Genomic DNA, 27,262 nt, shown 5'->3' on the forward strand with positions numbered 1-27,262 from the left:
AATTAAATATCTGAATAAAAACTTTTGCGCGTTACGGTAAAAACCTCCTACAAACTGCTGCTGCATGTGCCGCAATCAGATTGAGGCTTTGGGCTACAAGTAAGACTTAAGCTACGGACACTCTGGTATTCTTAGAAACTTTGAATTCATCCCCAGTCCATGGGATCAATGCACCCCTCTCTTGGTCCGAACGGTACAAAGTTCGGCGGAAGGATTGGTGGAGGAGTATTATACGAGAAGCTCATGTTACCGGACCACTGAAGTGGTTTCCAAGCGGAGCAAACCGCAATCAAAGAAGTAGTGGATTAGTTGTTTAGTTCTATAACTACTGTAAGGGAGGTAAACATTTACTCAGACAGACAAGCGGTAAAAAGGACCGTTTCCACGACAGTCGGTTCTACGTTACCGAAACGACCCAGATTTACATCCGGCCAAGGACTGTCACTCCAGCAGCATTCACCGTATGTAAGTATGGGGAATGTTTATGCTGCTACAACAACAACCCTGGATTCGTTGTTGGTACGTTCAATATTAGTCGGGTGCGGCGAGTTAGCTAGACAGGGGACCCTTGAGATGGTTTCATCGTGTGATAATAGGATTAGGGTTCTCGTGAGAACCTGTGGTCTGCTCCCTTCCTTTTTCCACTCTGCACTGTTCTTTTCACTCTGTTTTCCTCTGTACGGTATCCCAAGGGTCGAATTTTATTCTTTGCCCTAACCTTATCTACTTTACAGCAATAGCAGCGAGCTCGATAATATTACAGTTAGACTGCACTATATTTTCCCTCTTTTTCATTAACGTGATAAATAACCTGAAACTCCGTGATATTTAAGTACTACTTAATAAATACTCATGAAAAACAATGAATGAATATAACTCCAAACCAGATCGAGATGCTTTGCTACTTCATCATGCTTTTCACCTCGGTAATCTGGTATTAGTATATTCGATATTAGGGAAATGTTAAAATGCAATAAATAATATAATATTTATTGTGAATGAAACTTGTTTTGAAAAACTGCCGCATGGGTTAATTTTTTTCGCACCCTTGTATGTAAATGGCATTTTAAGAAGAAGAAGAATGATTTAATCACATTGGTTGAGCAGCTTGAAACGTTTGAGTTTATAGATATTCACTAAACCATTTAAAATGTCTGAAAATAAGAAAATTGATTTATCTGGGGATAGTGGAGTATTGAAGGAGATAATACAAGAAGGGCACGGGGAAGAGCACCCATTAAATGGGTGCAAGGTTTCATTGCACTATACCGGAAAATTAGTTGATGGGACTGTATTTGATTCGAGTGTGGAACGTGAACCGTTTGAGTTTGACTTGGGGAAAGGTAAAGTTCTGGAAGTTTCCTTTTTTTTAAATATGATAATCTGGTTTACCGCCCGGGTGCCGAAATTGGTTACATATAGTTGATGTGGTTACCAATCTGCAGGTTTTGGTTCCAATATTAATACTCCAAAAATGGAGTGTAATTTGTTTAAACCGTTTAAAACTTATTAATAACAAGAAAATCCCTAAAAGTGGTGTTTTGTGTCACTAATTACTCTTTCAGTGAAGCATCGAATCGTACTTATTATTTCAATAGTAAAAAATGAACAGAAAACGCGCGATGAAAATACATTTTGGCTAATAATGTTTGGTATTCTGATCAATTTTGGGCGGGCCGTAAACTATGATAGATAGCCACCAAAATAATTTCTATTTATTTCACAGGGCATGTCATTAAGGCTTTTGATATGGGCGTAGCGACAATGAAATTGAATGAAAAATGCAAACTAACATGCGCTCCTGACTATGCTTATGGTGCAGCTGGAAGCCCACCCAGCATTCCGCCAAATTCGACACTAATATTTGAGGTACGCATACAGTTTTTATTTGAGCACTCAATGTTATATTAAATTTACCCGTTATATTAATATCAATACAGTTGGAAATGCTCGGCTGGAAAGGGGAAGATGTTAGCCCAAATAAGGACGGTAGCATTGAGAGATACATTGTCGAGGTCAGTGATAAGAAACGATCACCTGGTGAGGGTGCTCTGGTTAAAGGTAGGTATAAGCTATAAGTCTTCAATTGGTCGTGCAGCAAAAAAAAGCATATTACTTCCATTGTGCTAAGTTAGTTAAATGTGGCAATAATAAAGATTATTGTTAATAATTGCAAAATTTCGAGATTACTGAGCAGTTCTAAATATGCGATGTAACCTAACCTCCAATCATTTAAACAGTTTGTTTAACATTTTTTATAACGGAAATGTATTGAAAGATTTGCAACTTTGTGTCGATTTCAATTTGTATTCGTGAAATTGTAAATTTAAAACGAAGAAATCTCTTTTAAAATTCATATTAAGGACTGTTGGAGTGGCAGTTTAAAAGGCCTGCTATAAAATAATATAGACATATTTTCTTTTCTGACTGTTCTATCCGGAAACATTTTTTTCTTTCATCTCTTTCGTTCTTTCAATAACATAGACCAAACTGTGGCCAACTCCTCCATTATATTCGTTCTAATGGTCGTAATTCGATGGACTTAGTAAACAAGTTTAAATTTACATTAGTAACCTCGAATATAATTCGCTCAATACTCGAAATGCGACTTCTAATATCCCGAATAATGCAGACTTATTTTCGGCCGGATATAAATACATAGTCATTCCAGTATCGTAAATTCCACCTTCGTTTTACCGATTATGCAAAGATTAGGAGAATATTTAGCGGAGTAACTGAAAGTTGCGTTTCATTGGCAAAGTAATGGCATTAGGGCCTTTTATTGTTGCATTTCCATTTTATAGAGTATATATATGTAGTTTAAATTACTTGATAAATTAAGTTATTTTATTTTATAGCCCATATAACCGGCAAATACAATGGAAATATTTTTGAGGATCGCGATGTTGAGTTTGATTATGGCGAAGGCTGTGACTGTGGAGTTATAGAAGGAGTTGAAATCGCACTGGAAAAAATGACGGTTGGAGAAACCTCAAAGTAAGTATTTAATACTTTTTCAAATATTCCTTTCAAATAACCCTTTATACTTGCATAATCAGAGTTTATCAAATTAGCATTCCAATTAATAACACGTTTAAAAATTTACACATGAGCCATTAAATCAGATGTTAAAATGGCAAATTTAATACTAACCAAAGAAATGTACACATAGGCGTATTTATATGCAATAATAAACATAAAAAATAGAAAACTGAATGTAATTATTTCTTTAGATTGAAAATCCAAGGGAAATATGCTTTCGGAAGCAAAGGGAACGATAATTTCAACATTCCTCCTAATTCCACGGTGGAGTATATTGTCAAGCTGATTGATTGTGAAAAGGTACGCATGCTCTGTGAATATTCGTTTACTTTTAGTACTCATAAATATATCCGTTTCGGTTTCAGGGCTTAGAAGAATGGAAATTAACTGATGAGGAAAGATTGCAGCAGGCTGAATTGTATAAAGCTAAGGGAACAAAATACTTTTCAAAACAGAATTATGCTTTGGCCATAAAAATGTATAAAAGGTGCACAGAAATTATTTCAGAAATTGGTAAGCTAACATTTATCTCTTGCACTGTCAAAGATATTCGGGTCTTAACACACATTTAAAACAAAATTCGCTATATATAATTTTCGCCGCTTGTCTTGTCGTTTCAAATTACAAAACTCACTTTCAGATAATGATGAATCTAAGAAACTTAAGATAGCATCAAACAGCAATATAGCTTTATGTTACCAGAAATCGAATGATTACTTCGAAGGAAAGCAAGCAGTAAGTAGTTTTTCTTAAGCCGTATTCTTTTGCACACGAGTTGAAAAATAACACTCGGATAGATGCCGAATTAGATACAAAGCAACAACACCGCTTTTATATGTTAACTCATTGTAATCAAACTTTTTAAGGTATATTACTAGGTGGGGTGCCGGTAAACGCAATTATGGCACTATTGTGATTGGTCATTAAAGAACTTGGAAAATTTCCATTCAAATGTCATTTAGTTTTGCTCTCTGTTTGTTTAATTTTGTGACAGTTTACTGCCATAGCTGTATTAATCGAGTTGGAATGTTCTTTCGCAACTCGTGTACAAAAGAATCCGGCTTTAGTTAAAAAAGTGCATATTTTGAAATACTGTATTTTTCCATAGTGCAATGAAGCCCTCAAATTGAATCCTGTTAATATCAAAGCGCTCTTCCGACGAGGCCAATGTAATCTAGCTATAAATGAATTTAAAGAAGCTTTAGATGATTTCGAAAAGGTTTTTGAGTTAAGTTATTTATAAAGCATAGACTAATTCTTTGCTATTTGAAGGTGATCGAGTTGGAACCTACCAATAAAGCGGCCATTAATCAAATACAGATTTGCAGACAACGAATAAAAGAAGCTAACGATAAGGAGAGGAAAATTTATGCAAATATGTTCAAAAAATTATCTGCCGCTGATAAACAGGTATAGTAGCACTCGTATTTGCCGTATTTATTTATTGTTGTAAACAGGGGCCGAATATAAGTATATTCAGCATAAAATTGCATAAATATGTTTGTTTAGAAATGTACATTTTACTTATTCCGATATACAATCGTAAAATACATCCTCTATAATTGAATTTTTACAATTTAGTGCATGAAAGCTGGCTACACAGCAACGAAATACGTTTGCAATTATAATTTGCAAATGCCAGTTAGTTTGACTTGCACTTCTAAATTTGGGATGACCGATAATCCAGATTTTAGCTTTCTTTTTTGAAAAAATCTAAATTCGAAATGAAAATAAATGTGTTCGAGCATTATTACTGGTCAGCAAAGGGGTTTCGTGATATTGGTAAAAAATTAAAATAAATATATAAAAATCCGTCCTGTATGTAGTTAAGTAGTCACGAACAAATAACGAAGAGTTCTCCCCTATTCCATGCATTGATTATTACATAAAATAATTATTTCGAAAATTAAAATATCCGGTCCTTGGGTATAACAAAGCCTTCAAAAATATTATAAAAAATAAATATTTAAATTTAAACACATACAATACTCTAAGTAACTAATTATTTTAAGTGATTTTTAAATAAATATAATCGCATAGCCAACACCAAATACCGAGCCAGATGTTTTAACCAAATGCGGTGAATGGACAGATGAAGATGCAAAGCGAGAAGTGGATTTGGCATTCGAGCGGGATAATAATATTGTTATGATATAAATTTTAAACTATTATAGCTTAATAAAATAATACTTAATGCAATAACAACATTTGTCTTAATAAAAATAAAATGTTTTAACCGTGTTTATTTTCTTCAACTAAATCGTAGGTGACAGCAGACTTCAATGATGTCGTCGCTTAAAAAAAAATCGCGTTCTTGCGACTTCTTTATAATCAAATAATTGAAGTGGATAGCCAATTAAAAATTTTCCTTCTTGATTTGGTGATAATAGCGCGGTGCACACAAGTTTATAATCGCCATGTGTGAATAGATGAAGCAACTGGAATAAATAAACATACGTTGACAGCACTGGAAGAGAGCTGCCAAAAATTATATTTTTTTGAAAGAATATGGGTATGAGTACGACTGCGTTCACCTCTTCCTTACTCGTCGATCTCTCTACCAAAACACAGTCTAATGAGACTTGCCTAATACCAGAATAGGGTGTTGACAGCATTAAACAACTGAGTTATACCATGTGCATGAGGTATAACCCAATAATATTAGAATAAGAGACTGCGCTTCCTAATTCGCTGTGACGTCAGGCACCGAGAATATGCAAACAAGAGGAAGGGGAATTACTTGTTTGGGAAGAGGAAGAGTAGACGAAAGCAATACATTCCCATGGCAGCCGGTTCTACGTTACCGGAATGACTCGGGGTTTTCCCGACCAAGGGATGCCGCCCCAGTATACTAGCCCTGTCTAGTGTACCGTATTTTACCCCCAATCTTTCGTCACAGGAGCAACTCATTGCAGCTAGTTTGCTCCAAATACTTCTCTTCCGGGCTGGCGTCGAACCCAACCCCGGACCAGAAGTATTCTACTGCTGCATTTGCCACAAACGGCTCCACCCGAACTCCACCTCGGTTAGGTGTAACCAGTGCAACAGGTGGTGCCATCTTAAGACCCGCTCAGGCCTTAAGACACACAGGGAGTGGTCCACAAGGTATGTGGCCACGTGTTGCTTCCGCTCACAGGCGGCCCCCGCCTCTACGGTTACACTGCCCTCAGTGCCGGCACATCACACTGCCGCCACAAATAACACCTCAACGGTAAGGAGCTCCCAAGAGCAACACAACTCTTTCACTAACCCACAACCCTCCTGCTCCTACCCCAGTGCGGGGACAAACCAGCAGCTCTTGTCCCCCGCACAGTCTGCTCCGTGTGTCAGACCGTAGTTCCTCGGAACTTGACAACTGTCCAATGCAATTCCTGCAGTGGCTGGTGCCATTTTCGGAGGTGCTCCGGCCTGCACACCACCCGTGAGTGGACACGCGACTACGTTGCCCCCTGCTGCAGTGCTCTGCACCCGCAACCGCCCCCAGTGGCGCGGCCATCAGTCAACATCAGGCCACTACCCATTTTACGGAACGCACAGCAGGACCAACGCAGACAACATCACGCATCCCTCACCCCCCCGAATTACGACGACACTCCCGCGAAGTTTCAAGCTTTTGCAACTAAACTGCAACGGACTCACGAGCAAGATTGACGAGATAGTCGACTTCATGAGTCGGTTTGGAATCAAGATAGCTGCGATCCAGGAGACAAAACTGCACGCTAGCTCCCCCCTGATTACCAGGGACGGCTACAATGTGCACCGAAAGGACCGCGAGCGAGACAACGGTGGTGGCCTAGCGTTCATAGTACACCATTCAGTGCAGTATCGTCTTATTGATGAAGGCATCGACCGCAGGGACAGCACCTTAGAACGTCAAGGTATAGCTGTCCGGTCAGGCGATGCCGAGCTCGAAATATATAATATTTACATACCCCCTGTCACCTGCTGCCCGGCAGGATATCTCCCTGATACTGGTGCGCTCATCAGGGGATAAAACCGATTGGTAGTAGGTGACTTTAACGCGCATCACGATCTTTGGCATTCAAGCCTGCCAAATGATCCTAGGGAACAGCTATTGGCAGAGCAGATAGACGATTCGACGTTCAGCACTGTAAACGACGACGCCCCCACTAGGGTAGTGGGCAATTACAGCAGCTCGCCTGACATAACAATTGCTAGCAGATAAATAGCATAACCTGGCGACCTATGCTATCGCTTGCATCAGACCACTTGCCCATTATCATCTCGATCGAGAGACCTGCCGACTTTGTTTCCGCGGATCACCGGTCATACATCAACTTTAACAAAGCTGATTGGACCAGATTCGCGGAATTTACTGAGGACATCTTCGCAGCCCTACCTACTCCCACCGATGTGCGCGCAGGCGAACGCGCATTCCCCAAGGCGATCACAGCCGCCGCGGCTCGCTTCATACCTGCTGGACGGATCCGAGAATTACGTCCCAATTTCCCAGCCGAAGCAGCCGTTATGGCAAACGAGCGTGACCACCTACGCCAGGCCGATCCCGGGGATCCTCGAATAAAGGATCTCAATTCGGAGATCCGGCAACTGGTCACCCAACATAAGCGGACCAAATGGGTAGAGCATCTGAAGTCCTGTAACTTCACCTGTGAGCAAGCTCTGGTCCACCGTAAGGTCCCTGTCGAACCCGACGAAGCACAACGACAAGGTGGATATCACCTTCAACGGTCGTACTTCGTCGGAACCGAAGAGATGCGCGAGCTATTTGAGCCGGCAATTTATACTGCATCCTCCGGTCGACAGATCCAAACGTTGTGCCACCGGACGGTTGCACAAACTGCCCTACAACAGTGCACCGCTTACTTTCACCAGCGACGAGGTTCAGGGGTCCATCAAACACATGAAACCATCAAAAGCTATTGGCCCCGACGGACTAAACATGCTGATGTTGAAAAAGCTGGGTCCATTGGGAGTAGAATACCTCACTAAGGTCTTCAACCTGTCCATGGCCACTCTCATCATTCCTGATAAGTGGAAATTAGGGAGAGTGGTCCCACTACCCGCCAACCAAGGGGAGACGTATCGTCCGATAACTCTCCTTTCCCCAGTAGTGAAGACGCTTGAAGCCTTTCTACTCCCACTCCTCACAGAACTGGTGACTCCAGCCCCACACCAGCATGGTTTCCGTAGAGTGCACAGTACCGCCACGGCACTCACCGTCATAAACACCCAGGTAAACCGCGGACTAAACCAAAACCGCCCCTGCGAGAGGACTGTCCTAGTAGCGTTGGACCTACAAAAGGCTTTCAATACAGTCAGCCCCGCCACGCTACTAGATGACATTTTACAGAAGACACTCCCGCCAGGGCTGAAGAGGTGGACCGCGAACTACCTGAGTGGTCGTCACTCGTCGGTGATATTTCGAGACCAAACTTCTAAACAGAGAAAAATAAAGCAAGGAGTACCGCAGGGTGGTGCCCTTTCGCCCTTGCTTTTTAATTTCTATATTTCGAAACTCCCCCAGCCACCAGAGGGAATCTCACTGGTCTCATACGACGACGACTGCACGATAATAGCAGTACTGTAGCAGGTTAAACTCCTACTTATCCAGAATGGACCCCGACATACTAAACATATGTCGAGCATGTGAAGGCACCCCGCACGACACTAACCACCTTTTCACATGCCCCATCAAACCCACTCATCTAACACCTCTCTCCCTCTGGACCCAACCCGTCGAAACAGCTAGTTTCCTGGGCCTACCGTTAGATGAGCTAGACGAAGACGACCGGTAATTACACTACACTGACAGGGCGAAGATACTGCTACAACAACAACAACAACGAGCAATAGAAACTACCAAACAGAAAAAATTATATACGACGTCATCCGCGTAAAAACGCAGAAAATCTTCGTTTTCATTAGTTTGTTTAGTTCAGTTCGCCTTGCTCTGGACCTATTTGGACCCAAACGACATCCCCAAGATGCGTGCATGAACACTAATAGCCATAACACGATTTGATATTTTTAATGTCACAGTGATCTATTTTTGACGTGATAACGTCTTATAATTCGATGTAGCCGGCTGCACGCACCAAAAAATGCATCGTTATCTTGCTCATGCGTCGTTTTACGTTGCTTGAACTGCAAGCGAGAGCGCGGAACGGACGACAAATAGGCACAATCGGCCCCCGCGTTCGGCAACGTTCGACATCTGGCTCTCTCCTACTTGAGTAAGCATATATATGTATGTATATGAGCATATGTATATAAATTCACATATTTGTATTTGCATATGCCTTCTTCCTGTGTGCATGGTAATGAACCATTTCTCTGTTGAGAATAGGACGATGATAGGAGAAGTAGGAAATGAAAGGGAGTGTTTCGAGTGTAACGTGTCTTGAAAAAGTCATATCGATGAATGTTCCTCTTAGTGTTGTTGACTTATTAACGACTGATGCACAATCGAAATTGAACATATCTTTCATGAATTTGATAAATGTTTCGGGCTGGAATTTAGAACAATGTATATTTTGGAATTTCTGGCAAACTATAATGTTTTTTTTATTGAAACTTGGTGGAGATGTTAGTGAGGTGTTAAGGAACACTCTTTATAACTTTAAATTATTCGGGAAATAATAATTTTTTAATTATTTACATTCAAAATGCCCTCGGGAACTTCACTATAATTTGCCACATTACACTCTATATTTTTTAACATTTCACTAAAATTCACCAAATATACACTCCCACGCGTGTTTTTACCGATTTTTATGCTAATATTCTCATTATATCTATTAAAATTAAATCCAAATTCATTTGCCTATGCAATCACATTCCAATTTTAAGCGCGAACAAGAAGAAGATTGGAATTACAACAGTATGGTGTTGCCGGATGCCTGCAAATGAAAACAAAAATTAAGTACTTGAGTTTAGTGTTAATGATGGGAATGGGGGTTATTGTGCCTGCTTACTACATACACGCATATGACGTTTTAATTTTGGGTTCAATGGTTTTAACACGGAAAGGAGTTTTACGCAAAAATACTGTGCATTGCGTAGCCGGAGGTGGACTGATGAGGGTTATTTTTTTGAAGCGCGGCCGAAGGCCGCCCACGCGAAAAGGAGTTCTACGCAAAAATACTGTGGATTGCGTAGCCGGAGTTGGACTGATGAGGGTTATTTTTTTGAAGCGCGGCCGAAGGCCGCCCACGCGAAAAGGAGTTCTACGCATAAATACTGTGGATTGCGTAGCCGGAGTTGGACTGAAGAGGGTTATTTTTTTGAAGCGCGGCCGAAGGCCGCCCACGCGAAAAGGAGTTCTACGCAAAAATACTGTGGATTGCGTAGCCGGAGTTGGACTGATGAGGGTTATTTTTTTGAAGCGCGGCCGAAGGCCGCCCACGCGAAAAGAAGTTCTACGTAAACATACCGTGGATTGCGTAGCCGGAGTTGGACTGATGAGGGTTATTTTTTTGAAGCGCGGCCGAAGGCCGCCCACGCGAAAAGGAGTTCTACGCAAAAATACTGTGGATTGCGTAGCCGGAGTTGGACTGAAGAGGGTTATTTTTTTGAAGCGCGGCCGAAGGCCGCCCACGCGAAAAGGAGTTCTACGCAAAAATACTGTGGATTGCGTAGCCGGAGTTGGACTGATGAGGGTTATTTTTTTGAAGCGCGGCCGAAGGCCGCCTACGCGATAAGGAGTTCCACGCAAAAATACTGTGTTAATTAATTTAATTTAATTTTAATTACTTCATTATTTTTTGTGATACGCTTAATATCATTGTTTTTAAGTTTAAATGAGTTGTATGTTTTTATTTTCAAAATTATTTCTCAACTTTAAATTACAGCAAAAAATACTGCAGTTTTACAATGAACCTTCCACTGAACATTCCTGCGTGCGAACTTCGTTCTCATTTCAGGTGTATGGCAACACCAACTTTTCGCTAAATTATAGAACTTTAAAATTAAATTACTTAAAAACTATAAGCCTCCGGCAGGTTCTGTTTTCAGTTTTAAGATGGGGATACACCCCTCTATCACCCCCTTTTTACCGTTTTTTCCAAAGCGATATACATTATACTAAATTTTAGCCATGTTTCGTAATTGTTTACGTTTGTGTTAATGTAATTTGATCAATTCCATTGCGATTCCATTTACCTCCTTCTCTATAGTCATACAAAATATCTATCAAACAAATAAAATTAAAATTTTCTTTTGAAAAATGCAACCATTCCATCAGTATTTTCTTATGACGTTGTTGTGAACCCCTGATTAGTTGTAAAAATATTGGGAACCCCTGATTACTTGTAAAACGTTGGGAACCCTTGATTAGTTGTAAAAATATTTGGTGTACTATATACTTTATGTATTTGATTCCCTCTAATTCTGTGTATGCGTGTTTGTACATAACTAGTATGTCCGCACAATAGGTAACGGTCAATGCAGAGTTCCTATTTCGTTGTTTCTTGTTCGCGTACATATGTACAAACGCGCATATATAGAATTAGCGCTAATTTGTATGTGTCCTTCGCCGAATTTGCCGCTGCGTTAATGACTGGTTCGATTTCAGAAATCAGTAGTTAGCCAGCGGAGGGAGGACACACTGCGAAATAAACGCTACAACGCACGGAAAGTTAAATTCGCAATTCCCTCTTTTTTTTCACAAAAACTTTATTTCGCACGTCCGTTCGAAGTCATTTGTTCGCCACTTGTTCCAGCCAGGACCTAGGTAAGCATGGCGACACCAGTTTCAAAGGCCACTACACCTGCATCAGTAGCCGACCAGCAAAGGGTGTCGGATACTGGCACTGCCGTCGGTGTAGTGGATTTGCCAAGTGCTCCCGTTGCCGAGGGAGTCACCACTCGTGCTTCATCTGCCGCCCGCCAAGAAGTGATGTTCCAGGCTATGCAAAAACGCATCGCCGCGCTTGAACGTAGCCTGAAAGTTGCCCAAGACAAAATAAGGGAACACGAGTTAACCAACGAAGCCCAGCGCGCTGATGCGCAAAGCATAGCCAGTGCACCCAGCGACAGTTCCGCCAACGAATCTGCCTTGCCGTCATCAAGCCTGCCGATGACACAGATCCAGTTGCTTCAGCCGCAATCGCCGTTAATAACATGTGCTGCTACCTGTGTGCATACGGTGCAGCCGCCGCCGCCTCAGAACGCTACACGTTATCAGATGTACACCGCTACTCGTTCCTCACCGCTTATTTACACATCCTCAACAAATGGGACGTACAGCAGCTCGACTTTGCCTCCGGGCGACACATTTGTTAGCAGTCTTCCGTCAACGGTGCCAATTTCCGCTAATGTGGGCTCCTTACCCTTGCAGTTTTCAACCCAGCCAAGGAAATTGCAAGATTTGCCGGAGTTTAGCGGGAAACCAGAGGACTGGCCGATATTTTTTACTGCCTACACCGAGTCAACCACTGTCTATGGGTACAGTCGCTTTGAGAACAACTTACGCCTGCAGAAGTGCTTAAAGGGTGAAGCCCGAGAAGCTGTTAAATCGCTACTAATCCATCCAAACAACGTGGCCAATATCATAGAGCAACTTAAGTTCCGATTCGGTCGCCCAGAGCAATTAATTCGAAGCCAGCTAGCCCATGTTCGAGAAATTGCCCCGATATCGGAAAGCTCAGTGGTAAAGTTGATACCATTTGCGACGAAGATTAGCAACGTCTGTGCATTTTTACGTTCTGCATGTGGCGGAGAGCAGTATTTAGTGAATCCAACACTCCTCGATGAGCTCGTCGGAAAGTTACCCATGAGCAAGCGTATCGAATGGGCAGTCTTTGCGTCATCTTTACAGCCTTACGCAACTGTTCAGCATTTTAGCGATTGGCTCACTCAACTTGCCAACGTCATCTGCACGGTTTACGATGGAGAAGCAGCGAAAGATTCGAAGCGTCGGGTTGTGTTGCACGCTGCCGAATCTCAACGTCATTCAGCCTGCCCTATTTGCCAGGGCCAACATAAGCCAGCCGATTGTACGCAGTTTAGTCAACTTACAGTGCCGGAAAGGTGGGAGGAAGTGAAGCGACGTCACCTTTGTTTTTCTTGTCTCAACGTTGGACATGGGTCGCGCAATTGCCAACGGCGCAAACTATGTTCAACTGACGGGTGCAAACGGTGGCATCATAAATTGTTGCACGATATTGGGAAAATAATCGATGGGTCATCAAACCAGTCACCGCGGCCTCGAGATCGCCAACGACGTACTTCCATTGCCGATACACATACAGGTATTAGTACGAGGACGCAGCCAGCGTCTCGTATTGAACAGCAAGGTGATGCGGGTGCAACGGTCCTTAGTTGCAGTACAGATAACAATAGTAAGTTATTATTTCGGATTCTGCCGGTCGTGCTGTATGGGAACCAAAAGCCCGTTGAGACGTACGCACTTTTAGATGAAGGTTCGTCAATAACAATGATTGATAGCACACTAATTGAAGAGCTCGGCTTACGTGGCCAGACTGAACGCTTGAACCTACAGTGGTTCGGAGGACGTGCCGCTCAGGAGTCGGCCATGGTGGTAGATCTACTCGTGAGTGGTGCCGGTATGCAAAAGAGACATAAGTTACGAAGGGTTTATGGTGTTTCAAACTTGCAGCTGCCTTCTCAGAGTCTGAATAAATCCGATTTGCGTTGCCATGAAAGCCAATTGAATAAGCTGGCAGTTGAACCATACGCACAAGTCAAGCCAAAGCTGCTAATCGGACTCGACCACTGCCATCTCGGTTTGCCGTCAACTACAATGCAGCTAAACAAGTGTGGGCCATTCGCTGCGAATACTGAGCTAGGATGGGCTGTATTTGGGCCAACAATGAACTCCGATCCATCATTGCCATCATGCTTATTCGTTAACTGCCACACTGATCAATCTCTACATAATATGGTTGCTGAATACTTCGAGACGGAAAGCTTTGGGGTTCGAGCTGCACCTATCATGGAGAGTGAAGCTGACGTCCGTGCTCGGGAAATCTTGAAGTCTACTACATGCCGTGTTGAAGGAAGGTACCAGACTGGTCTGCTCTGGAAACGTTCCGACATACAGCTACCTGCCAGCTATTCTATGGCTTTGAAAAGATTAGCGGGTGTTGAAGCAAAAATGAGGCGCGATACAGACTTTGCCGCTGAATATAACCGCATCATAAGTTCTTACGTCATGAAGGACTACGCACGAAAGCTGTCGCCAGAAGAAGCCGCTTTAACTTGCAATAGAACATGGTGCCTGCCTCATTTTGCCGTGAAGAATCCAAATAAGCCAGGCAAGTTACGCATGGTGTTCGACGCAGCTGCTGAGGTGGACGGTGTGTCCCTTAATTCACAGCTTATGAAGGGTCCGCAAGAGTATCGGTCTTTGCCTGCTATACTATTCCACTTTCGGGAAGGAGCAACGGGCGTGTGTGGGGACATCAAAGAGATGTTTCACCAGGTGCTGGTTCAACGTGACGACAGATGTGCGCAACGATTTCTTTGGCGCCAAGGTGATACTACCAGACAGCCCGAGGTATATGAGATGCGCGTAATGACCTTTGGAGCAGCATGTTCGCCTTGCGCCGCCAATTATGTGAAGACGATCAATGCGTTGGAGTATGGCAACAAAGTCAAGGGTGCTACCCGAGCCGTGAAATCGATACTGGACTACCATTATGTCGATGACTATGTCGATAGCTTTGACACAGAGGAAGAAGCAGCTGACATAACGAAACAAGTTCGCGCAATACATAAGATGGCCGGTTTCGATCTTTGTAATTTCGCGTCAAACTCATTAAGAGTGACAGAAGCACTTAGTGGTGACGGGAATATCCGTCAAATAGCAAATAAAGAAGGAGTACTGGTGGGCAGAGTCCTCGGTTTGTTTTGGCAGGCATCAACCGACACTTTTGGGTTTAAACTGAGATTCAACAACGTAGATTCCAACGTTTTGGACGGAGGGCGCCGTCCGACGAAGCGAGAACTTCTCAGTGTGGTCATGTCGATCTTCGACCCGCTGGGCTTTCTTAGCAACTTTGTAGTGAGCGCTAAGATCCTCATGCGGGAAGTGTGGAAGAATGACATCCGGTGGGACGAGCCACTGCCAAACAACGTAAACACCGCATGGGAAGGATGGCGTAAACAACTGCCAATGGTCGCCGAATATACCGTCCCTCGATACTATTATCGAAATGGGAAACCTGAAGTTTTGCAGCTCCATGTTTTCGTCGACGCCAGCGAGGATGCCTTTGCCGCGGTAGCCTACTGGAGGTCAACTAATGCCGCCGGTGAGGTTGAAGTCGCATTTATATCTGCAAAAACTAAATGCGCGCCGATGAAGTCATTGACGGTCCCTCGATTGGAGCTTCAGGCAGCTGTATTGGGTACGCGTTTGCTGAATTGCCTACGAGAGGAGCACTCCTTGCACATCGATGACTGCGTCATTTGGAGTGACTCCAAAACAGTGATCCAGTGGCTTCGAAGTGAACATCGACGCTATAAGCCATTTGTGCAGCATCGGATCGCCGAGATATTAGCCACAACTACTACTGCAAACTGGAGATGGCTACCTATCGAGCACAATGTCGCTGATGAGGCTACTCGAGCTAATAACTTTGTCGACTTCAGCTCGTCCGCCCGTTGGTCCTGCGGTCCACCATTTTTGTTACGAGAAGAGCAGTATTGGCCGACAGAGAGCTCTACATGCAATCATCATGAGGAAGCTGACAAGGAACTACGTCCTAAATTCGCCCTTGCAATCGTAAGCTGTACGTTTCTAGACTATAACCGATTCTCTACATTCAGTAAACTGGTGAGAACGACAGCATGGGTCCTGCGATTCATTGACGTTTGCCGCCGCCGTAAACCGCCAGACCAAGGCTATGGGTTGACTGCCAAAGAAGTTGAGACTGCTAAGCTTTGTTTGTGCCGCCTCGTTCAACGCGGTGAATACGCCGAAGAGTTTCAGCACATCGAAAGCGGTCTCAACCTGCCACGCACCAGTTCGCTCATTCAACTTTCGCCGTATATAGACGAAGATGGTGTTCTTCGTGTACGAGGACGCATAGAAGCTGCCAGCTGGCTCCCAATAAGCGCGAGACGCCCTATCATACTACCGCCAAAGCATTGTTTCTCAAATCTGGTCGCCATGCACTACCACGTCAAAATGCATCATCAAAATCTAGAAGCCACTATTTGTGAGATACGTCGCCTTTATTGGATACCACGCCTCAGGAGTTTGCTGCGCAGTATAGTCGCCAATTGCGCCATTTGTCGCTTAAGAAAAATCCATGCCGTATCGCCATTGATGGGCCCTCTTCCGATTGATAGACTCACTCCTTATGTCAGGCCATTCAGCTATACGGGTCTTGATTACTTTGGACCGATAACAGTAACTGTTCGCCGCGCCAACGAAAAAAGATGGGTGGCGTTATTTACGTGCCTGACAGTCAGGGCTGTGCATCTGGAGTTGGCTCATGACCTCAGCACTGACTCATGCATAATCGTATTGCGCAACTTTATAAATCGTCGCGGCGTTCCCGTACGTGTGAGGTCCGATAATGGGAAGAACTTCGTCGGTGCTGACATGGAAGCAAAGTGCTTCAGTGAAGTCTTCGATTGGCAGTTCTGGACGTTGATGATGGTGAATCGGGTTGATTCACGGAGGCGGGAATGTTGTGGACCCCTGATTAGTTGTAAAAATATTGGGAACCCCTGACTACTTGTAAAACGTTGGGAACCCTTGATTAGTTGTAAAAATATTTGGTGTACTATATACTTTATGTATTTGATTCCCGCTAATTCTGTGTATGCGTGTTTGTACATAACTAGTATGTCCGCACAATAGGTAACGGTCAATGCAGAGTTCCTATTTCGTTGTTTCTTGTTCGCGTACATATGTACAAACGCGCATATATAGAATTAGCGCTAATTTGTATGTGTCCTTCGCCGAATTTGCCGCTGCGTTAATGACTGGTTCGATTTCAGGAATCAGTAGTTAGCCAGCGGAGGGAGGACACACTGCGAAATAAACGCTACAACGCACGGAAAGTTAAATTCGCAATTCCCTCTTTTTTTTTCACAGACGTTGTCACGTTAAACTATCGTCAGTAAACCGACTTTACAGACAACCTCTTTTTTTATTATTGTTTCGTTTGTTTGTTAACATTCTGATTGAAATTTTGACATTCAAACCTCCAAATTGCATAAACAAAATACACATAAATTTTCTTTTTGTACTACTGCTACTTTGTGCATGTCTTGGTATAGTGCAGTCTTCACTTTAGGCGAAAACATCGATTTTTTGCTACTGATGTATTTCGAAAATACCTAATACACATCACAATAAAATAGCATGAAGAAATCTGATCGACATCGTCTCAGGTAAACAATTTTAAAATTTCAACAATTTTAAGTAATATAAGAATATACCAAAAAACTGTTTTTTTTGTAGCGATGAACAGCTTTTAAAGGCTGTGCAGAAGAAAAAGGAATGCAATGCGAAGGCCCAGGCGGTAGTAGAATCCTTTTTGGAAAAAAATATTGAAAAAGACTATTTCCTAAGCCAGGTTAGTATTACCCATATTAGCAGGAAACCTCTAGAGTAACAAGTCAAAATTAAATATATTCACGTGGAAATGTAAATATGTTCAAAAAGAAAGATTTTAACTGACAACGAAGCAATGCAATACTTTATTATTATTAATGGGCAATAGTGCACTATGACCTATTGTGCCTAAGCGCGCGCCATGCACATGTAATAGCAAGTAAATAATTGTTCCCAAAATAAAATAAGGCTTCGGAAAATCTCTTAGAAAATACATTAAATATTTTTTTTATTATTTTGCAGTTGAATAATATAAATCAATGTCACTACGACGACGTAGTTGATGAGCGGAATATTCTTATGCTATGTGGCTATCCCTTATGTAGAAAAGAGTTGGAAAAGTAAAAATATTTCAGAAACCTAATGCCTTATTAGTAATTGCTTTATTTTTATTTTAGTGTGCCAACAAAAAAATATCAAATATCAACAACTAAAAATAAGGTATACGATATAACGGATCGTAAAAAGTTTTGCAGCTCTACTTGTTTTAAAGCGTCCGAGTTCATAAAATCACAAATATTAGTAAGTCCCCTTTGGTTGAGGCAGTGCGAAATAATCCCCGAATTTAAATTATTGGATGAAAAAGGCGACTAACCTGGACGCGCAAATAAAAGTATCTACTTTCATGTCGAAATAATACAGTAAATATTTTTTAGTGTGAAATATGCAAACTTTTTTTTTTGTATGGTACAAAATGTAAGTAATTCGTTGAGAAAGTTCTATGAAAATAATTTTTGTTTTAATACAAAACAATGGCTGGGCGTAATAAATAAACAAATACCTTAATAATAGTCTAAGAGCTGGCTACATGAAAGTGCCCGCATCAGGTACATGGCTAATTTATATTGAAAATAATAGTATTAGTGTAGACGAATATAAAAATGAATGTCTGCCATTGCAAAACTGGGGCGCAAAGGGGGGATACGCAGTGAAAGGGGTGAATTTTGGGTGGGAAAAAATTCATAAGGTACAGGGATTCTATGTACGGGAAAAATTTGGTTATATATTTGAGAAAGTGTAAAAAAATTGGCAGACATTTTGCGAGGAGCTAACTCGCCGGCAAACTGCGCTGAAGATTGCAAAAATTAATTAAAAAAAAAGCATAAGGTACATGAATTCCAATTATTGTATTTTAAAGTTTAAACATTCCAAAAGTCATTTACAAAATGGCAGACAAAAAAGTGAGGGCTAAGGCCGCGGCAGACGACGTTAAAAAGTGCGCTACACATCAACATTATTAGTCACATTCGCAATCGGAATCTGATTCGGACGTGATATCTCCTTCGCTATCGCTATATTCATCTTCATTTGATTCGCTTTCTGCATTAACGTCTTCATCGCCTGTAACAAAGCACAAAGCAAAATGATTTTTAGACATTTAATAGAATGGAATAGTTATATGTTCTGTGGATAAATATATTACCTTCGTTTGTTCCAGGATCAATAATATCTTGTATTGTACTAGGCAGCTGTGGTCCGTCGAACCATTTAAATGTATACTTTCCCTCTACTAATATCCATCCGCAAGTTTCTGGTCGTAAATATGATGGAATTTTCTTATGAGCATTTTTCCATATTGTGGCAATATATTTGGTCCTTGTTATTAAGTTTCGAAACTATCATATTTCTCCGAAAACAATTTATACAACGCACTTTTGGCGTACTGTACTAAAAATTTCAAAGATCAGCATTGCTTCCTTCCTATCGTATTTTCAGCGATAAAAGAATACAGTTCATTGTCAACTAACTCATGAACGTTTTTGCAATATGCCAATCTGACTGTTTTGGCTCCGGAGCCGCTATGTATTTTTTAAAATACATTAATTTACATGTATTATGGTAATAAACAACACGATTATCCCCTAATCTCTCGATTTTCGATAATATTTCATAGTCATTTAAGGCAGTTGCATTTGTGACAATTTTTTCAATTAAAATTTCACTTTCAGATCGTATCAAAAGAAGCGCTGTTTGCCCTTGCTTCTTCCTTGCTTGATTACAAAACAAACAGATACCTGCAATCTTTAATTTTGAATTTCCAGGTTGTCGTTCCACATCTAATTGTTCATGTGAAAGTTGACTGTCACTGAATACATCAGACGGCCGAACGTTATCGTCATTTTTTTTCTGAAATATTTATATATATTTAATTGATCAATTAATTCTTTAAAAATATTTTTAAATACCGATGCACATTTTGAAAATTATTTTCTTTTAAAAGTATGTGCATACTATATACTACATAAACAAAAAAAATATTACCAGCTGAATTGTCACATTGTGAAATAATAGATATGGAACCTTGCGGAAAATCATCCCCTATGGATTGATTACTCACTGTAAAAATTAATAAATCGTTCGATAATTTATTTCGCGTTTAAATATATACGTACACAACATAATGTATGTAAAATATATTATTACCTGCCGAATGTTCGGCCTGCGGAGACGCAGATGCCTCAATGGACGTGTGGCCTTGTGGTGATTTTGCTACTTCCAATTGATTGTTCTCTGTACAAATTGATAATAGTTCAATTATTTATACCGAGGCGTAATTAAATTTCTTATAATAACAACTTTCAACGAATATTGCAAACTTACCGTTATATTTATCCAAATATTTATTTTGGATGGATGTAAATGCTTTATAGCAAAGTCGATGATAACCACTGACACCGTCCACTATTTCTGGTAACACAATATCACTATTTCAAATCAAAAGCGATACGAACTTTAGAAATATGTTGGCACTTTTTTAATTTGTCTTTTTCGAAAATTATAATTTTTTCACTGATCATGCTACAGTTAAAAACGCACTTCTTCCCACTCGTAGCCATGATGCAAACAAAATCAAAAATATTGAAATATAACGTCTACTCTCTTCTACGTTTTGGAATATACTAAACTCTCAGTGGCCTTGTGCGGCATCACTTTGTACTGCGTCACTTGCTCTATTATACACGAAAACATCTGCTTCCCCCCATCAACATTTACATTATATTCCGCTCCCAAATATACCTATATACAAATCTGGGACCTTATACCTGCGACAAGTTATTTGGCTACTTTCGCTTTCAAAATTTTGTGAGCATTTACCTTCACTTTTCACAAGTGAAGAAACCAAACACTGACTAATATTAATTAATCGTTTAAAATAAATTGATATACTTATAAACAACCATAATATTAACGTTGAAAAAAAAACAAATTGTTTATAAAATTCCCTAAAAATGAAAGTTATAAAATAATGAATTTCATTGATATATTTCATAAATATCGATAATAATTCTTCTGCACTTAAATATCAAGAATGTGACTAAAAATGTTGATGTGTAGCGCACTTTTTAACGTCGTCTGCCGCGGCCTTAGCCCTCACTTTTTTGTCTGCCATTTTGTAAATGACTTTTGGAATGTTTAAACTTTAAAATAAAATAATTGGAATTCATGTACCTTATGATTTTTTTTTAATTAATTTTTGCAATCTTCAGCGCAGTCTGCCGGCGAGTTAGCTCCTCGCAAAATGTCTGCCAATTTTTTTACACTTTCTCAAATATATAACCAAACTTTTCCCGTACATAGAATCCCTGTACCTTATGAATTTTTTCCCACCCAAAATTCACCCCTTTCACTGCGTATCCCCCCTTTGCGCCCCAGTTTTGCAATGGCAGACATTCATTTTTACACTAATACTATTATTTTCAATATAAATTAGCCATGTACCTGATGCGGGCACTATCTATGTAGCCAGCTCTCCGTCTATAAGCATCGCTCTGAGAATATTTAAAGGATGATAGAATACAAGGTGTATCTATAGAAGGTGATGTGATTAGAATTGTTGATTGCTCAACTCGCCTTTAATTTACAAATGTCAGTAAAACGGAATGACGGAAAGTTGTTATGAATGCGCAACAAACTAATTTTATCTGTTTGTCATTTATTCCGTTCTATTCTTTTTCCTTTGAAGTTCTTCCCTTTCTCTTTACAGTTTTAAAAATGTTGTTCGAATGCCACCACACTGAAAATATGTGAATTCGAGGTTGCGCCTTCCGAATACGCTGTGTCGTCAGGCTCCAAGAATAAACATACAAAGGGAATTACTTGTTTGTGAGGAGAAAAAGTTGGCGAAAGCAATAAAAACTACCAAACCAGAAAAAAAATGTTCCCACGGCAGTCGGTTCTACGTAACTGGAGCGACCCGGATTTAATCCGGCCAAGGACTGTCACTTCAGCAGTATTTCCCGTATTTGTATGGGGAATGTTTATGCTGTTACAACAACAACAATAACAACCAAACAAGAAATTATACACACATACACACTTTGCTATAAAAACACAAAAAAATACGACTGGAGGCTTTATATTCATTTGTTCTTTCACAATTTAACACGCGACACTTCACTTTCCTTAGCTTCTTTAGTTTAAATCTCACAAGTCAAAATAATGCCGAGCCATTCACTGAATTTTCACAAACATGTAATTTCTCCTTTTGTTTGTTTTGTATTAGAAAGGAGCTTGACGTCAGACTTGTCAAAATCGGGAATAGTAAACTCAAACTACGTTCACATATGTAGTGATTAGCAGTAAATCATAAAATTAATTTACCCATTCACATATGGGAGATTAGCTGCAAAATTGACAATCAGCTGTCAGGACTTTTTTTTTAAGATTTTTCTTTATGAAAATTGGTTTGGTGAAATATTTTAAAGTTTTTGGTTGGTTTAATTATTATTAACGACATGAAGAAAAGAGAAGCAATAGTTAATTTAATTGTGCATTTTCTGCTAGTAATAGAGAGTTGGAGAAAATTCGTAAACGACGTCTACTGTCGTTGAAAAAAATTATGGCAGCTTGCGAAACTCGATGTTACATTTTATAATAAGCAATAACAAAACGACTATGGGGACATGCTTTTTTCTATAATATGAATGCAGAATTAATATCTAATAAAAATTTTATTAGAATTATGTACTTTCTTTCCCTGCGTCCATTTATTTATTTTTTACTTTGACGTTTCTCTTTACGTTCGTAAAGATATTTATCGATAACACAGGGTTGTATTTAAAATAGTATGGTTATAATCTACAATTATTTTATAATCTCGAATTTCGTAAGAGAAATTTTGTATAGGTATTTTGTATCGCCGCCGTAGCCGAATGAGTTGGTGCGTGACTACTATTCGGAATTCACAGAGAGAACGTAGATTCGAATTTCGATGAAACACCAAAATTAAGAAAAACATTTTTCTAATAGCGGTCGCCCCTCGGCAGGCCATGGCAAACCTCCGAGTGTATTTCTGCCATGAAAAATCTTCTCATAAAAATATATGCCGATCGGAGTCGGCTTGACACTGTAGGCACCTTCATTTGCGGAACAACATCAAGACGCACGCCGTAAATACTAGGAGGAGCTCGGCCAAACACCCAAAAAGGGTGTACGCGCCAATTATATATATGTATATATAATCTCGCTTTTTAATTACGGATTGGGAGTTAAGCTCGAAATAGTAAATAATCTACTGATATGTGAACTTATTATTAGGGATGCAATAAAAAACAGAAAAAATAATTGAAGTGAACACTATTGCCACCATTTAATATTAAAATGTATGCAAACTCAACACAAACACGCTGTGAACGATTGGTTTGGACTATGATATTTGGATATTTGCATGGAATTTGACAAGTATTCGGCTGGTGTTTGTGTTTAATTAAGCTGCAGTTGAAACGTTGTGTGAGCAAGTATCGAGTATTGGAACTAGCTCATATCATACACCAGCTACATATTTGTTTCACGTGCTCATCCCTAATTCTATAACAAAGTAAACAAATAAGCTGCTTGATATGGTTTGTGATCGTTGTGAAGAGAAGTTATCTAAAATTGCTACACCAGATCCTTGGAAAACAGGGTCTGGAAAAAGGAAAATAAATGAAAACAAAGCTTTGTCGACGGCAAGAGATAGACATAATCCAATTGCTAAAAGTTTAGCACCATGTAGGTTAGTAAATCCATTAATGTGTATCGTCAAAAAGTAACACTAACTATGTTTAGGATTTGCCGGCAAAAGGTACATCAAATCGGTTCCCATTATTGTCAAGCATGCGCATACAAAAAAGCAATATGTGCGATGTGTGGAAAGAAACTGCTTGATACAAAAAACTACAAACAAAGTTCAACATAAATATGGTATTTTTATTAGTATACATCTAAATATATAACAGAAAGTGTATTTAATATAACTGATTATTTCTTCGAACATTTTCATGAGCTACTCGACTTCTTCTTTCTGTTTGATATAGAGTAACTTAGCGATTCTTTGTCGAATTCTAGCGGCATTATACCCAAGTCTCCGCTGTAACGGTTTTTCACAATTTGCAAATATTTTTTCCCTCGAAGCGAAGTTAAGCGTTTGTCTTGTATAATAAGTACATTGTCAGCTTCTTGGGTAGCTTTTGCTGTCCCAAATACAGAACTGGTAGTGAGGTCCTCTTCCGCCCGCTCTTTGCGTGGATGCATTACCAATGTTACATGCACATTACTTTTGGTAGCAAAAGACCGAAAAGCAGATATAATTGAATCTTGTTCCCAAAATTTGTCACTTTTCTGTGTAAAGGATGTACCCATCATAAATTGAAGATTATCAATTATCACATGACTTATGTCATGTATATATTGAGCATGTTCAACGGCTTCCATGACTAGCTTAAGAGGCTGCTGACCATGGAAAGTCATAAAATACAAAGGGTATTTTTCGAATGCATTGGTCCAATACTCAAACTCATTGAGTTTATCCTCTAGGGAATAACCTACAAACTGTCGCAGAAGTGTTGCTGCCAAGCGACAATTACGGATTTCAAAAGAGCCCCACAATGTCGAAACTCCTTGTAAAGCCAAATCCAAAGAGTATTCGCTCATAAAAGTTGTCTTGCCACTGCCAGTAGGGCCTGTAAGTATTGTTAATTCTCCCTTGCGATGACCTTTAAGGATTTTATTCAATATAGGATACCGCTTCCATTTTACTCCATTGACTTTTTCAATATTTTGCAACTCACTAAGGATATCATTTTTGAGTGCGCTGAACGTAGTTATAGACTTATGACATATAGGTGTTGCTTTGTCCAAAATATGTTGCAAATTGTATCGTTTCTTATGAGCCTCGAAAGCAGATGGTTCAGTGTCCGTCGGTCGAATAAAAAAACAGCGCTTATCATCCAATTTTTTCGAAAAATTCTTTGCAGCATCCCAATTCGCTGTATCGAAATCAAACCAAAATACAACTGATTTAAATTTTTCAAGGCAGGGTAAGCATTCCTGAGGCAGTGATTTCAATCCGTACGGTAAACAAGCAATTGCGGCTGAAAAAAGAAAACAAAGAAAAATATTAAAAGAAATTAGATTAAAATTTTCAATTCAGAAACTATTAATTGTTAACAATTCCCCACGAAATACATGTATTATTTTCTTTCATTCTTTCGTACGCCTGCTGTTAATAGTAGATTTAATTTGAGAGTTAGCAATAATAGCCGTGTTTTTTACACAATGGAAAAGTTGATTTTATCTGCAACTACGTTATTTCATAATGCGTAATGTAACAAATATAGAAAAAAATTATATGGCAAAGAGATGTTCTTATCAGAGAGATGAGGTTAATTTGACAATAGGAAAGTTAGAGAATTTTGTTAATAGCTAAGAAAACATTTTTGTTTTATGGCTTTTATTGTAGTATGAACTACATTAAAAAATAGTGCTGTGTTTATTATTTTGCCACGAGTTATATATCAGAAGAAATCGCAGGCTAATACTGGTAGGGCAAGTCTAAGCAAAGTACCTACCAAGGCACAAATATTCTTTCAAAAAATATGCACTTTTGTATTCTCAAAGTCAAATTTAAAGAACTTAAAATTAGTTGCGTACGCAAGCAAACGCATGCAAGTTGAGAAAATCCAATTCTGTGCGTATACGAATTCATGTCCGTTCTCTGTGTTTACGCGCATAGTTATGGATAACATGTGTATTGTGCTCAGCTGTCAAACTCATACATACGAATTACGCACGATTAGGAGTTCCAATTTAACTCTTTAGCTCTAAGCAAATAACTTAAAATACATTATTGACAGTTCTCGTTTTGATCACTTAATTATATTTAAAATTACCTACTGTTACTCAAACGCTGCATTGTTAAAACGACGAAATCCATAATATTTGACACTAAAACAACACGCGTGGTTTTGTGGTCAGCATTACATAAAAGTAACCCAGATTGATTATAATTTTCGATTGTTTCCTCTGTTTTATCGGACAAATAAAGAATTTTCTCACCGACATCTTTATTTGTCACATTTCGGAGAGGAAAACGAAGAGCATTGAGACTGGGTTCATATTCAGTTCCTAAGTACTCTAAGTCTGTCGATTTAAGTCCCTTTATTCCAAGATGGTCACAAACACTTTGCGAAATGGGTTGCAAGTCGGTGAATTTAGTTTTATAATCTACAGTTTTGAACTTTGCATTGCCTCTGGACTTTTTTTCATATAAAGGAAGCACGTCTGCCACATTTTTCTTCATATCACAGGTGGGACATAGGAAAAGTCCTGAAAATTAGATTGCGTTAATACATTTTCATAACATATTCGAGTACTCACCGGTCCGTTTATTTACATAAGCGTCACCGCCAGATAAATTATCACACAGACGACATTCCACCTGAAGGCACGTTGGCCCATCTTTAAGGAGCAACCGCTGGGTCCTCAAGTGTTTTTTTAATTCAAACATAACCTTTGGGTCCACACTGTTGTCAACAGTTGGAAGCAAGGCAAAACGTCTAACTGAACAAATCTTAATCATAAAAGTAAATTTTCTACTTAATAAAGTCGACATATTCCTTATTTCTTGCTATTAACTTAAAAGTAAGTGGCGCTTTGGCCAAAAAAATGTTCAAAATATTCTATCTTACTAACAGAGTCGGAGATAATGCCGGCAGAGAACGTAAATTGATGATTGATGAATTTACGTTCTCTGATGCCGATATGAGTTATCGATTACACGAATGTAGAGAATAAGAAGGGGTCGACTATTGCACAATTTATCCGGTGTTTTTTTAACTGCATGAGAACTTCGATATCTATAAACCTGATTTGGGTGATAAAAATGGCACATTGTATTCCGTAAGGCTTGACTGTAAGAATGAATTATGCCACTCGTAGCCATTTTACAAAAATATAAGTAAAATCACTCTTCCTATTTTTTGACAGACACCCTTGGTCTGAGTTTGACAAACCGTCAAGTGTGTAATGGTGTGAGTGCTTGTCTTTTTGCTTAAGCGTATTGGCTATGCCTAATTGGAATATTTATGGTAACATTAAAAACAATAGAATCTCCACAACAAAAAAATACGAAATGTTCCTCTGACTGGAAAACTGACAATAGACAGCGTTTTGGAACCAGCTGAGAGTATTTTTCTTATGGGTCTGTACAATGCTCGTAGGCGCGGGGTACATCCAGGATATTCAAAAATAAATGCAGGAAATTATAATAAAAAAAAATTATTACAACAATATATCTGTTTCGATGTTGATGATTCTTGTGGTTCCCAACTAAACTAAGTATTCTACTTTTCCAAACCACTATAGAGAGCCACCTGTCTGATACCTCGT

At 39.7% G+C, this 27,262-nt stretch overlaps 5 protein-coding genes and 1 long non-coding RNA gene across 8 annotated transcripts; 4 read left to right on the forward strand and 2 right to left on the reverse strand.

The window, feature by feature from the left end:
• Window positions 1-1,064: 1,064 nt before the first annotated feature.
• LOC128864286 (FK506-binding protein 59) lies at window positions 1,065-5,278 on the forward strand. Of its 2 annotated transcripts, none has more exons than XM_054103883.1 (10): window positions 1,065-1,343; window positions 1,727-1,869; window positions 1,941-2,061; window positions 2,859-2,997; window positions 3,234-3,342; window positions 3,408-3,555; window positions 3,683-3,777; window positions 4,151-4,261; window positions 4,315-4,452; window positions 5,055-5,144. In XM_054103883.1, the coding sequence occupies exons 1-10, from the start codon at window positions 1,151-1,153 to the stop codon at window positions 5,055-5,057; spliced, it is 1,200 nt and encodes a 399-aa protein (XP_053959858.1). In that variant the 5' UTR covers window positions 1,065-1,150; the 3' UTR covers window positions 5,058-5,144. The 2 variants fall into 2 exon arrangements, with proteins under 2 accessions (XP_053959858.1, XP_053959857.1); XM_054103882.1 differs by having other exon boundaries at window positions 1,066-1,343; window positions 5,083-5,278.
• A 6,483-nt stretch (window positions 5,279-11,761) lies between these two features.
• On the forward strand, window positions 11,762-16,726 carry LOC128864687 (uncharacterized). The gene has a single exon (XM_054104440.1). It carries the CDS (start codon window positions 11,762-11,764, stop codon window positions 16,724-16,726), a length of 4,965 nt encoding a protein of 1,654 aa, XP_053960415.1.
• A 559-nt stretch (window positions 16,727-17,285) lies between these two features.
• LOC128864391 (putative RNA polymerase II subunit B1 CTD phosphatase RPAP2 homolog) lies at window positions 17,286-18,279 on the forward strand. Its single transcript, XM_054104026.1, has 4 exons — window positions 17,286-17,391; window positions 17,462-17,576; window positions 17,858-17,955; window positions 18,013-18,279. The coding sequence occupies exons 1-4, from the start codon at window positions 17,363-17,365 to the stop codon at window positions 18,206-18,208; spliced, it is 438 nt and encodes a 145-aa protein (XP_053960001.1). The 5' UTR covers window positions 17,286-17,362; the 3' UTR covers window positions 18,209-18,279.
• Window positions 18,278-20,787, reverse strand: LOC128864393 (uncharacterized). 2 transcript variants are annotated; one of them, XR_008454679.1, is made up of 6 exons: window positions 20,216-20,787; window positions 20,039-20,125; window positions 19,877-19,951; window positions 19,630-19,741; window positions 19,038-19,282; window positions 18,278-18,955 (listed from the first exon to the last, which is right to left on the reverse strand). It is a non-coding gene; the product is annotated as an uncharacterized LOC128864393 (long non-coding RNA). The 2 variants fall into 2 exon arrangements; XR_008454678.1 differs by having other exon boundaries at window positions 19,038-19,741.
• Window positions 20,788-23,270: 2,483 nt separating this feature from the next.
• On the forward strand, window positions 23,271-23,878 carry LOC128864070 (cysteine-rich PDZ-binding protein). Its single transcript, XM_054103558.1, has 2 exons — window positions 23,271-23,609; window positions 23,663-23,878. The coding sequence occupies exons 1-2, from the start codon at window positions 23,455-23,457 to the stop codon at window positions 23,790-23,792; spliced, it is 285 nt and encodes a 94-aa protein (XP_053959533.1). The 5' UTR covers window positions 23,271-23,454; the 3' UTR covers window positions 23,793-23,878.
• On the reverse strand, window positions 23,782-26,604 carry LOC128864068 (mitochondrial DNA helicase). Its single transcript, XM_054103557.1, has 3 exons — window positions 26,252-26,604; window positions 25,769-26,200; window positions 23,782-24,966 (listed from the first exon to the last, which is right to left on the reverse strand). The coding sequence occupies exons 1-3, from the start codon at window positions 26,484-26,486 to the stop codon at window positions 23,873-23,875; spliced, it is 1,761 nt and encodes a 586-aa protein (XP_053959532.1). The 5' UTR covers window positions 26,487-26,604; the 3' UTR covers window positions 23,782-23,872.
• Window positions 26,605-27,262: the final 658 nt, after the last annotated feature.

The sequence above is a fragment of the Anastrepha ludens genome, chromosome 5 (genome assembly GCF_028408465.1).
Source record: "Anastrepha ludens isolate Willacy chromosome 5, idAnaLude1.1, whole genome shotgun sequence".
NCBI lineage: Eukaryota > Metazoa > Arthropoda > Insecta > Diptera > Tephritidae > Anastrepha > Anastrepha ludens.